This window comes from Tachyglossus aculeatus, chromosome 3 (genome assembly GCF_015852505.1).
Source record: "Tachyglossus aculeatus isolate mTacAcu1 chromosome 3, mTacAcu1.pri, whole genome shotgun sequence".
NCBI lineage: Eukaryota > Metazoa > Chordata > Mammalia > Monotremata > Tachyglossidae > Tachyglossus > Tachyglossus aculeatus.
The window spans coordinates 65668591-65681056 of record NC_052068.1 but is presented as its reverse complement, the minus strand read 5'-3'; the positions used below and the strand labels follow the sequence as shown (position 1 = coordinate 65681056).

General features: G+C 48.3%; 2 protein-coding genes across 4 annotated transcripts in view; one reads left to right on the top strand and one right to left on the bottom strand.

The window, feature by feature from the left end:
• Nucleotides 1–4526, bottom strand: part of ANAPC16 (anaphase promoting complex subunit 16) — a 28478-nt gene extending 23952 nt beyond the window's left edge. The window contains exon 1 of the mRNA XM_038744013.1: nt 4445–4526. The gene's annotated coding sequence lies outside the window, so the exon portion shown is untranslated. The remainder of the gene's footprint in view (nt 1–4444) is intronic.
• ASCC1 (activating signal cointegrator 1 complex subunit 1) overlaps nt 1–12466 on the top strand; it is an 82618-nt gene that overhangs the window by 1089 nt on the left and 69063 nt on the right. The window contains exons 1-2 of one of the 3 annotated variants that reach the window (XM_038744010.1): nt 4283–4387; nt 10371–10517. In XM_038744010.1, coding sequence (XP_038599938.1) covers nt 10406–10517 — 112 coding nt within the window. In that variant the 5' untranslated portion in view covers nt 4283–4387; nt 10371–10405. Of the gene's footprint in view, nt 1–4282; nt 4388–10370; nt 10518–12466 lie in introns of those variants that run through there. The other 2 variants (XM_038744011.1, XM_038744012.1) reach the window with 2 other exon arrangements.

Here is a 12466-nt window from a genome sequence, read left to right as displayed (position 1 = left end):
GCACAGTATTAGTACCAGCTGGGATGGCCAGTTTCAGGAAACTGCAGTACAAAGAAGTGATCTGACAAAGGCCACTTGTAGGTGTAATTAGAACCTAGACTTTCTGATTTCCGGGCCCTAGTCTATCTAGGATTCCCCAGGGTCCATTTGGGGCTTAATTTAAATAATAATGGTGTTTGTTAAGCGCTTACTATGTGTCAAGCACTGCTGTAAGCGCTGGAGTAGATACATGCTTATCAGGTTGGACACGGTACCTGACTCACACGGGGTTCACAATCTGAATCTTTTAGACTGTGAGCCCGCTGTTGGGTAGGGACTGTCTCTATATGTTGCCAATTTGTACTTTCCGAGCGTTTAGTACAGTGCTCTGCACACAGTAAGCGCTCAATAAATACGATTGATGATGATGATGATGATGAAACCCCATTTTACAGGTGAGGTGAAATCCGAGGCCCAGAGAAGTTAAGTGACTTGTCCAAGTTCATACAGCAGTCACGTGGCAGAATCGGGATTAGAACCCAGGTCCTTCTGACTCCCAGCCCTGTACTCTATCTACTAGACCGCAATGATAATGGTATTTGTGAAGCACTTACTATGTGCCAGGCGCTATTCTAGGCAAGGGGGTAGATATAGGATAATTAGGTTGGACACCGTCCCGGTCCCAGATGGAGCTCACAGTCTTGATCCCATTTTGCGGATAAGGGAACTGAGGCACAGCAGGGCTTAATGGAAAGGTCATGGGCTTGGGAGCCAGTGGTCATGGGTTCTAATCCCAACTCTGCCACTTATCAGCTGTGTGACTTTGGGCAAGTCACAACTTCTCTGTGCCTCCGTTACCTCAACTGTAAAATGGGGATTAAGACTCTGAGCCCCATGGAGGACAACCTCACAAACTTGTATCTACCCCAGTGCTTAGAACAGTGCTTGGCACATAGTAAGTGCTTCACAAATACCATCATTATTATTACTAAGTGACTTGTCCAGGGTCATTGTTTTGTTGTCTGTCTTTCCCTTCTAGACTGTGAGCCTGTTGTTGGTTAGGGAACATCCCTGTATGTTGCCTTGTACCTCCCAAGCGCTTAGTACAGTGCTCTGCACACAGTAGGTGCTCAATCAATACGATTGAATGAATTGTCTCTATTGCCGAACTGTACTTTCCAAGCTTAGTCCAGTGCTCTGCACACAGTCAGCGCTCAATCAATACGACTGAATTGAGTTGAGGCCTTCCCAGACTGAGCCCCTCTTTTCCCCTCCTCCCCACCCCACCGCCCTACCTTCTTTCCCTCCCCACAGCACTTGTATATATTTATACATATTTTACTCTATTTATTTTACTTGTACATATTTACTATTCTATTTATTTTGTTAATGACGTGCATATTGCTATAATTCCATTTATTCCGACGATTTTGACACCTGTCTCCATGTTTTGTTTTGCTGTCTATCTCCCCCTTCTAGACTGTGAGCCCGTTGTTGGGTCGGGACCGTCTCTATCTGTTGCCGACTTGTCCTTCCCAAGCGCTTAGTCCAGTGCTCTGCACACAGTAAGCGCTCAATAAATACGACTGCATGAATGAACTGAAGAGAGAAGCAGCGTGGCTCAGTGTAAAGAACCCAGGCTTGGGGGTCAGAGGTCGTGGGTTCTCATCCCAACACCACCACATGTCTGTTGTGTGACCTTGGGCAAGTCACTTCACTTCTCTGAGCCTCAGTTACATTTGTAAAATGGGGATTAGGACTGTGAGCCCCACATGGGACAACTTTTCATTCATTCATTCAATGGTATTCATTTAATCGTATTTATTGAGGGTTTACTGTGTGCAGAGCACTGTACTAAGCACTTGGAAAGTACAAGTTGGCAACATATAGAGATGGTCCCTACCCAACAACGGGCTCACAGTCTAGAAGGAGGGCTCACAGTCTTACTGAGCGCTTACTGTGTGCACAGCTCTGTACTAAGCGCTTGGGAAGTACAAGTCAGCAACACATAGAGATGGTCCCTACCCAACAATGGGCTCACAGTCTTATTGAGCCCTCACTGTGTGGAGAGCACTGTACTAAGTGTTTGGGAAGTACAAGTCGGCAACATATAGAGATGGTCCCTACCCAACAACGGGCTCACAGTCTTATTGAGCGCTTACTGTGTTGAGCACTGTACTAAGCGCTTGGGAAGTACAAGTCGGCAACATATAGAGACGGTCCCTACCCAACAACGGGCTCACAATCTAGAAAGGGGGAGACAGAGGACAAAAGCAAACATAAACAAAACATGCAGACAGGTGATCTGATCACCTTGTATCCCCTGTATCCCCAGGAAGGCGCTGGCCTTCCTCTTCTTTTCATTCATTCATTCAATCGTATTTATTGAGCACTTACTGTGTGCAGAGCACTGTACTAACAGTGCTTTGCACATAGTAAGCGCTTAACAAATGCCATTATTACTATTACTATTATTATAAAGAGGGCAGGGCTATGCCCTGCTGAGAAGCAGCGTGGCTCAGTGGAAAGAGCATGGGCTTTGGAGTCAGAGGTCATGGGTTCAAATACAAATATGTATATATGTTTGTATGTATTTATTACTCTGTTTTACTTGTACATATTTATTTATTTTATTTTGTTAATATGTTTTGTTGTCTGTCTCCCCCTTCTAGACTGTGAGCCCGCTGTTGGGTAGGGACCGTCTCTAGATGTTGCCGACTTGTACTTCCCAAGCGCTTAGGACAGTGCTCTGCACACAGGAAGCGCTCAATACGATTGAATGAATAAATGAAATCCCTCCTCTGCCAACTGCCAGCTGTGTGACTCTGGGCAAAGTCACTTCACTTCTCTGGGCCTCAGTTCCCTCATCTGTAAAATGGGGATGAAAACTGTGAGCCCCCCGTGGGTCAACCTGATCACCCTGTAACCTCCCCGGCGCTTAGAACAGTGCTTTGCACATAGTAAGCGCTTAACAAATACCATCATCAACAGCAGCTGTGTGACTCTGGGCAAGTCACTTCACTTCTCTGGGCCTCAGTTACCTCATGTGCAAAATGGGGATGAAGACTGTGAGCCCCCCGTGGGATAACCTGATCACCCTGTAACCTCCCCAGCGCTTAGAACAGTGCTTTGCACATAGTAAGCGCTTAACAAATACCATCATCATCACCAACAGCTGTGTGACTCTGGGCAAGTCACTTCACTTCTCTGGGCCTCAGTTCCCTCATCTGTCAAATGGGGATTAAAACCGTGAGCCCCCCGTGGGACAACCTGATCACCCTGTAACCTCCCCAGCGCTTAGAACAGTGCTTTGCACATAGTAAGCGCTGAACAAATACCATCATTATTATTTTTACGCCGAAACGCTCAGCTCGGGGATCAGGAAATTGACAGGCCAAGCCTCTCGCGCATGCGCCGAAGCGGCGGCGCGGGTAGAAGAGACCCCCCATGCGCGTCTCTCTTTCGCGCGCGCAGGCGCCTGAGGAAAACCCCGTATGTGTGTGTGTTTGTGTTTGTGTGTGTGTGTGCCCCTCTCTCTCGTTCTCTCCCGCGCGCGCAGGCGCCATAGCGCCGCCGCGCATGCGCGCCGAGGGCCGGCGCGGCTAGAGACCCCCGTTTCTCTCTTTCGCGCGCGCAAGCGCCGTAGCGGCCTGAGGAGACGCACGCGCGCGCGCGCGCGCGCGTGTGTGTGTGTGTGTGTGTCTTTCGCGCGCGCATGCGCGGTCGGCGCGGCCTGAGACCCCCCCGCACTTTTCTCGCGCGCGCGCAGGCGCCTGAGGAGAACGCGTGCGCGCGCGTGTGTGTGTGTGCGCCTCCCGCACGCGCATGCGCCACTGCGCACGCGCGCTGAGGGCCGGCCCGGCCTGAGACCCCCGTACGTCTCTCGCGCGCGCGCAGGCGCCTGAGGAGAACCGTGTGTGTGTGTGTGTGTCTTCCGCACGCGCATACGCCGTAGCGCCGCTGCGCATGCGCGCTGAGGGCCGGCCCGAGACCCCCGTACGCCTCTCTCGCTCGCGCGCAGGCGCCTGAAGAGAACTCCGTGTGTGTGTGTGTGTGTGTATGTGTCTCCCGCGCGCGTAGGCGCCGTAGCGCGGCCGCGCATGCGCGCCGAAGGTCTGCACGGCCTGAGGAGACCGAGTGTCTCTCTCGCGCGCGCAGGCGCCTGAGAACCCTCTGTGTGTGTGTGTGTGTGTCCCGCCCCCTCGCCGCCGCGCATGCGCGCCGAGGGCCGGCACGGTCTGAGAACCCCTCGTGCCTCCGTCAGGCGCCGTAGTGCCGCCGCGCATGCGCGCCGAGGGCCGGCGCGGCCTGAGGAGACCCAGCCCCGTCTCTCCCTCTCGGTGTCCGGCCGCTGCTGGGGCCACCCCGTTCCGGCCGGGCCCTTCGGCCCTCCGCCTCTGAGGCCCGAGTAAGGGAGCCCTTCCCGCGGCCCCCGCCATTCGCCTCCCGTGACCGGGTCCCTCACCTCGACGGCGGCGCACGTCCCCTGGCCGCGGCGGGGCTCGCTAGGGCGCCTCCTCCCCGGCGCCGGACTGCGCATGCGCACGCCCCGAGGACCCGCGCGCGCGCGCGCGCGGGGCGGGAGAGCCGGGGGAGCGCGCGCACGCGCGGGGGCTGCTGGGTAATCCCGTTTTTTCCTCAGGCGGTTCGGGCGCCGGCCTTCCTCTGCTTTTTTTTTTCTTTTTGGTGGCTATTTGTTAAGCGCTTTTTTTGATGGCATTTATTAAGAGCTTACTATGTGCAAAGCACTGTTCTAAGCGCTGGGGAGGTTACGAGGTGATCAGGTTGTCCCACGGGGGGCTCACAGTCTTCATCCCCATTTTACAGATGAGGTCACTGAGGCCCTGAGAATAATAATAATAATGATGATGGCATTTATTAAGCGCTTACTATGTGCAAAGCACTGTTCTAAGCGCTGGGGAGGTTGCAAGGTGATCAGGTTGTCCCACGGGGGGTTCACAGTCTTCATCCCCATTTTACAGATGAGGGAACTGAGGCACAGAGAATAATAATAATGATGGCATTTATGAAGCGCTTACTATGTGCAAAGCACTGTTCTAAGCGCTGGGGAGGTTACGAGGTGATCAGGTTGGCCCACGGGGGGCTCACAGTCTTCATCCCCATTTTACAGATGAGGTCACTGAGGCCCAGAGAATAATAATAATGACGATGGCATTTATTAAGCGCTTACTATGTGCAAAGCACTGTTCTAAGCGCTGGGGAGGTTACACGGTGATCAGGTTGGCCCACGGGGGGCTCACAGTCTTCATCCCCGTTTTACAGATGAGGTCACTGAGGCCCAGAGAATAATAATAATGATGATGGCATTTATTAAGCGCTTACTATGTGCAAAGCACTGTTCTAAGCGCTGGGGAGGTTACGAGGTGATCAGGTTGTTCCACGGGGGGCTCACAGTCTTCCCGTTTTACAGGTGAGGTCACTGAGGCCCAGAGAATAATAATAATGATGATGATGGCATTTATTAAGCGCTTACTATCTGCAAAGCACCGTTGTAAGCGCTGGGGAGGTTACGAGGTGATCAGGTTGTTCCACGGGAGGCTCACAGTCTTCCCATTTTACAGATGAGGTCACTGAGGCCCAGAGAATAATAATAATAATGATGATGGCATTTATTAAGTGCTTACTATGTGCAAAGCACTGTTGTAAGCGCTGGGGAGGTTACAAGGTGATCAGGTTGGCCCACGGGGAGCTCACAGTCTTCATCCCCGTTTTACAGATGAGGTCACTGAGGCCCAGAAATTAATAATGATAATAACAATAATGATGGCATTTATTAAGCGTTTACTATGTGCAAAGAACTGTTCTAGGCGCTGGGGAGGTTACGAAGTGCTCACAGTCTTCTTCCCCATTTTAATAATAATAATAATGGCATTTTTTAAGCGCTTACTATGTGCAGAGCACTGTTCTAAGCGCTGGGGGGATACAAGGTGATCAAGTTGTCCCACGTGGGGCTCACAGTCTTAATCCCCATTTTACAGATGAGGGAACCGAGGCCCAGAGAATAATAATAATGATGATGGCATTTATTACGCGCTTACTATGTGCAAAGCACTGTTCCAAGCGCTGGGGAGGTCACAAGGTGATCAGGTTGTCGCATGGGGGGCTCACAGTCTTCATCCCCATTTTAATAATGGTAATAATAATGATGGCATTTTTTAAGCACTTACTATGTGCAGAGCACTGTTCTAAGTGTTGTGGAGATACAGGTAATCAAGTCCTATGTGGGGCTCACAGTCTTTATCCCCATTTTACAGATGAGGTAACAGGCCCAGAGAATAACAATTATAATAATAATAATAATGAAGGCATTTATTAAGCTTTTACTATGTGCAAAGCACTGTCCTAAGCACTGGGGAGGTTACAGGGTGATCAGGTTGTCCCACGGGGGGCTCACAGTCTTCATCCCCATTTTAATAATAATAATAATAATAATAATGGTATTTTTTAAGTGCTTACTATGTGCAGAGCACTGTTCTAAGCGCTGGGGGGGATACAAGGTGATCAATCAATCAATCGTATTTATTGAGCGCTCACTGTGTGCAGAGCACTGTACTAAGCGCTTGGGAAGTACAAGCTGGCAACATACAGAGACAGTCCCTACCCAACAGTGGGCTCACAGTCTAGAAGGGGGATACAGAGAACAAAACCAAACATACTAACAAAATAAAATAGAATAGATAGGTACAAGTAAAATAAATAGAGTAATATGTACAAACATATGTACATATATGCAGGTGCAGTGGGGAAGGGAAGGAGGTAAGATGGGATGGAGAGGGGGAGGAGGGAGAGAGGAAGGAGGGGGCTCAGTCTGGGAAGGCCTCCTGGAGGAGGTGAGCTCTCAGCAGGGCCTTGAAGGGAGGAAGAGAGCTAGCTTGGCGGGTGGGCAGAGGGAGGGCATTCCAGGCCCGGGGGAGGACAGTGCTCTGCACATAGTAAGCGCTCAATAAATACGATTGATGAAATACGATTGATGATGACGTGGGCCGGGGGTCGATGGCGGGACAGGAGTGCCGAGCAGGTGCGAATGAGGTTGTCGTTAATCATCATCATCATCATCAATCATATTTATTGAGCGCTTACTATGTGCAGAGCCCTGTACTAAGCACTTGGGAAGTACAAATTGGCAACATCTAGAGACAGTCCCTACCCAACAGTGGGCTCACGGTCTAAAAGGGGGAGACAGAGAACAAAACCAAACGTACTAACAAAATAAAATAAATAGAATAGATATGTACCAATAAAATAAATAAAAGTAGAGTAATAAATATGTACAAACATATATACATATATGCAGGTGCTGTGGGGGAGGGAAGGAGGTAAGATGGAACTTGGTGATAACAAGGGCCTTTTTCCCGGGGTGGTGGTGGGGGGAGTCAGTCAGGACTGGACCGGGAAGGGGGGTTGGGGGGCACTAGAAGGAAGGTTGCTTAAGTTGGGGGGCGTCTATGGCGGCGCTCGGAGGAGAGGAGCCTTCCGGGAGCAGCGGGGGCCACGCGGTGCGATGGCGGGCCGGAGGGCCTCTCGGGAACGGGATCAGGTTGTCCCACGTGGTGCTCACAGTCTTAATCCCCATTTTACAGATGAGGTAACTGAGGCCCAGAGAATAATAATAATGATGGCATTTATTAAGCGCTTACTACGTGCAAAGCACTGTTCTAAGCGCTGGGGAGGTTACAAGGTGATCAGGTCGGCCCATGGGGGGCTCACAGTCTTCACCCCCATTTTAATAATAATAATGATGGCATTTTTAAGCGCTTACTATGTACAGAGCACTGTTCTGAGCGCTGGGAGGGGATACAAGGTGATCAAGTTGTCCCACGGGACAAGTCACTGAACTTCTCTGTGCCTCAGTTGCCTCATCTGTAAAATGGGGATAATTATTATTACGACTGAATGAATGAATAGGGTGCCCATGTCTGGTCTGTCATCCTCTTTTTTTTTTTTTTTTCCTGACCAGGATGACTCCATTGCCCCCCTACCCCTACCCCGCCGCTTTGCCCTTAGTCTTTAGTAGAGCCTATTCTGAGGCCAGTGGGGTGTGAGATTGGGCTCCCCGCATCCCATCTGGGAGCAGTTCTCCCTCGTCACCAGTTCGGTGTCAGCTTGTCAAGATTAGACCTGTCTTGCTGTGTATTCTAAAAGCACCTATTACCCAGTAGGTGCTTAGTAAAATTGGTGATGCTGCCTAGCTTGGGTTCTGATGACCTCGGGCTTTGGTCGAGCATTGACAGAGAGGTCCTTTCCTTACCCTCTTCTTGCTGACCCACCTAATCCGCCTTCCTAGAGTCATTTCTTATTGCCTGGCTTCCATGAAATTCCTGGTGAATTCTTGGCTTCGGGCACAAGCTGCTGGGCGAAGACTAGGATAGAATTTCTCTTAACTGGAGGGAAATGAGACTTGTGTTAATCTGTGTCTGAGGATGTGGGGAGAGGGATCCAACTTTTGGGATTTGACAGGCTGCGCCTTGACCTAGAGAGGAAGGGGAAAGAAAGGCCGATTGGCGTTGGGAGTCAGTCATGGCCTCTGGTCCCGCTACTCCCAGTTCTACCCTGTCCTCTTCTTCCCTTGCTTTCTTTTCTCCCTCCCCTCCTTTGTCTCATAGACTGTGCCCTGTCCTGGCTGTTGCAGCTCCCAGCCTCTTTCTTAACCACATTCATTCATTCAGTCGTATTTATTGAGTGCTTACTGTGTGCAGAACACTGTACTAAGCGCTTGGGAGAGTACAGTACAACGATAAACACATTCCCAGCCCACAATGGGTTACAGGCGTTAGAAACAGACGTCAATAGAAATAAATAAATTACAGATATATACAGAAGTGCCATGGGGCTGGGAGGGGGGAAGAACAAAGGGAGCAAGTCAGGGCAATGCAGAAGCCGGTGGAAGAAGAGGAAAGGGGGCTCTTAGACTGGGAAGGCCTCTTGGAGGAGACGTGCCTTCAATAAAGCTTTGAAGCAAGGGAGAGTCAGTGTCAGATTTGAGGAGGGAAGGTGTTCCAGGCCAGAGGCAGGACGTGGGCGAGGGGTCGGCGGCGAGATAGACGAGATGGAGGCCCAGGGAGAAGGTTAGCATTAGCGGAGCGAAGTGCTCGGATTGGGTTGTAATAATAATAATGATGGCATTTGTTCCCCCTTTTAGACTGTGAGACCACTGTTGGGTAGGGACTGTCTCCATATGTTGCCAACTTGTACTTCCCAAGCGCTTAGTACAGTGCTCTGCACACAGTAAATGCTCAATAAATACGATTGATCGATTGATTAAGCGCTTACTATGTGCGGAGCACTTTTCTAAGCGCTAGTAGGAGAGTAGTGAGGTAGGAGGGGGCAAGATGGTGGAGTGCTTTAAAGCCAATTGTGAGGAGTTTTTGTTTGATGCAGAGGTGGATGGGCAACTACTGGAGTTTTTTGAGGACCAGGGTGTTATGTCCTGAACGTTTCTGTAGAAAAGTGAGACAGGAGGCTGGGAGGTCAGCAAGGAGTCTGACGCAGTTATCCAGGCAGGATAGGATGAGTCATTGTATTAATGTGGTAGAAGTTCAGAGGGAGAGGAAAGGGCAGATTTTAGTGATATTATTATATGGTGGCCCCTGAAGGCGATGGACCTGGAAGCTTGTGAAACCGATTCGAAAATCGTCAGGGAGTGAGCGCTGTGGAGGGCAGCCCAGGTGTGGGTAGGGAGTGTTTGAGAAGCCGAAGAGAATTGTTGTCGATAACATTTTGACCTGCTAGATCTGACACTTTGCGTCAAATTCTTCCAGAGGCTGGGGCTTTTTTATGGTTGGGTGATGGAAAATTTTGGAAATATTTAGCAGTTCTGAGCTATCTGAATCTATCAATGGTATTTATTGAGCGCTTACTATGCTCAGTTTGCAAAAAGCTATACATACCCCAAGCATCTGCTAAAAAAGGAGAATCTGTGCTGCTTTGGTTGTCCAATCAATGAGGTTGGGTCCTGCAGACAGGCTCCAGCCCAAGCTGGACTCTTGGAACTGATATTTTTTCACCTCTTTATTATTAACTAAGTAGTGAGAACTGGTCACTTCTGGTTTAATAGGCGTGGAGGGAGTAAGTAGGTAGTAAAACTTGGCATTTCTCAGCTACGCTGGAAATTAGGTCACATTTGAGTATGTACATTCAGAGCAGGCTACAAATCCGAGGAATCTGGGAAAAGGAGGAAAGGGAGAATGAGAGTAACTTGCCAGAGTAATGCTGGTGTTTATTCATTATTATCAGCGTCCCCTTTGTATCAGCAGGCAGTTGAGGTGTTTAAATTGATAATAGCTTCGGCCGACCTATTCAGTGGCCAGAGGAGCAGAGACCAGAGCCTGGATATATGAATTTTCTGAAAATATACATATATATATTTTTAGGATTTTGCCAGCAGAGTCTTTGGGCAAACAGTACCATGGAAGTCTTACGCCCACAGCTTATAACAATTGAAGGACGAATTTACAGGAAAAACCTCATCCTAGAGCAGACCAATCACCAGGAAGAGGAGGATGAAGATTTCTATGCAGGTAATGCTGTATGAGAACATATTTTTGTGGGAGCACTATGGTTTGGAGTTGATGGGCACCACAGTCGTACTTTCATTCATTCATTCAATTGTATTTATTGAGTGCTTACTTTCATTCATTCAGTCGTATTTACTGAGCGCTTACTGTGTGTAGAGCATTGTACTAAGCATTTGGGAGAGTACAATGCAACAATAAACAGACATATTCCCTGCCCATAACAAGCTTACAGTCTAGTCTAATCGTACTTATGGTGATGATGATGATGGTACTTGTTAAGTGCTTACTATGTGCCAAGCACTGTTTTAAGCATTGGGTTAGATACAGGGTAATCAAGTTGTCCCTTGTTGGCCTCACAGGCTTAATCCCCATTTTACAGATGAGATAACTGAGGCACGGAGACGTTAAGTGACTTGCCCAAGGCCCACGTCATCTGACTCTCAAGCCCGTGCTATTTCCATTAAGCCATGGTGCTTCTCCAATATAAATGTAATCGTGTTCAGAATTCAGCACGCAGCACACAGCAACCCTTATGTACTCTAAGGGCTAATGGTAGGATCCTCTGTGTGCAAGTGTCATGACTTTTCTTGGGTTTCAAATTCTGGTTAAAAATTATATTTCTGTTGAAATTGAGGTGGGTGTGGCAGGTGTTGGGGGGCAAAAGAGGCCAATTTTAAGCTGTCAACAATTAGGCCAGAAGGTTTAACACTCTGAAAATGACCATGCAGTGCTTGCCAGGAAATGTTAGATTAAGTACATGCTAAATTGATGCTAAATCATTCATTCATTCAATCGTATTTATTGAGCGTTTACTGTGTGCAGAGCACTGTACTAAGCGTTTGGGAAATACAAGTTGGCAGAATATAGACAGTCCCTACCCAGCAACGGGCTCACAGTCTAGAAGGGGGAGACAGAGAACAAAACAAAACCCGTGGACAGGTGTCAAGTCGTCAGAACAAATAGAATTAAAGCTATGTGCACATCATTAACAAAATAGAATAGTAAATATGTACAAGTAAAATACAGTAATAAATCTGTACAAACATATATGTTTGCTGCTGCTGTGGAGAGGGGAAGGAGGTGGAGGGGGAATGGGAAGGAGGAGAGGAAAAAGGGGGCTCAGCCTTGGAAATGGAAGATTAGGTAAATATTTGTGTTTACTGTTTAATCTCAAACTCTGTCCTGCTGTGGTTATTTGCAAAGAGCTTTATTACTAAACTTTTAATTTAAATACAGTAGTGCCTTTCATGGGAGGAGTGGCAGAAAGTTTTCCAGTTCTAGCTGGTGGAACCTGAAAATGCTAATTATGGGAAGGGAGATCTGGATATAAAGGAAATCCATAGTAAGGGAGTAATTGAAACTGAGTAAAGCAACCCAGTGCTATGCACTAGTGATTAGACTAATTATGGTATTTGTTAAGCACTTACTATTTGCCAGGCACTGTACTAATCTCTGGGATGGATACAAGCAAATTGGGTTGGACACAGTCTAGATTACCCTTCCAATTTTATTCTTGTAAAGGAACGCTGTGTTGTAGGCAGTAGTTTCCTGGTCGTTTTTTTTTTTTTAGAAAAGTATAGCTCAGCTTCTATTATCCATCAAAAATCAGGTAATAATAGTAATAAGAATTGTGGTATTTATGAAGTGCTTACTATGTACCAAGCACTGTACTAAGCACTGGGGTAGATAGAAGATAATCAGGTGCCACTTGTTGCTCACAGTCTATGTAGGAGGGAGAACAGGCATTGAATCTCCATTTTGCAGATCAATCAATCAATCAGTCAATCAATCGTATTTATTGAGCGCTTACTGTGTGCAGAGCACTGTACTAAGCGCTTGGGAAGTACAAGTTGGCAACATATAGAGACAGTCCCTACCCAACAGTGGGCTCACAGTCTAAAAGGGGGAGACAGAGAACAAAACCAAACATACTAACAAAATAAAATAAATAG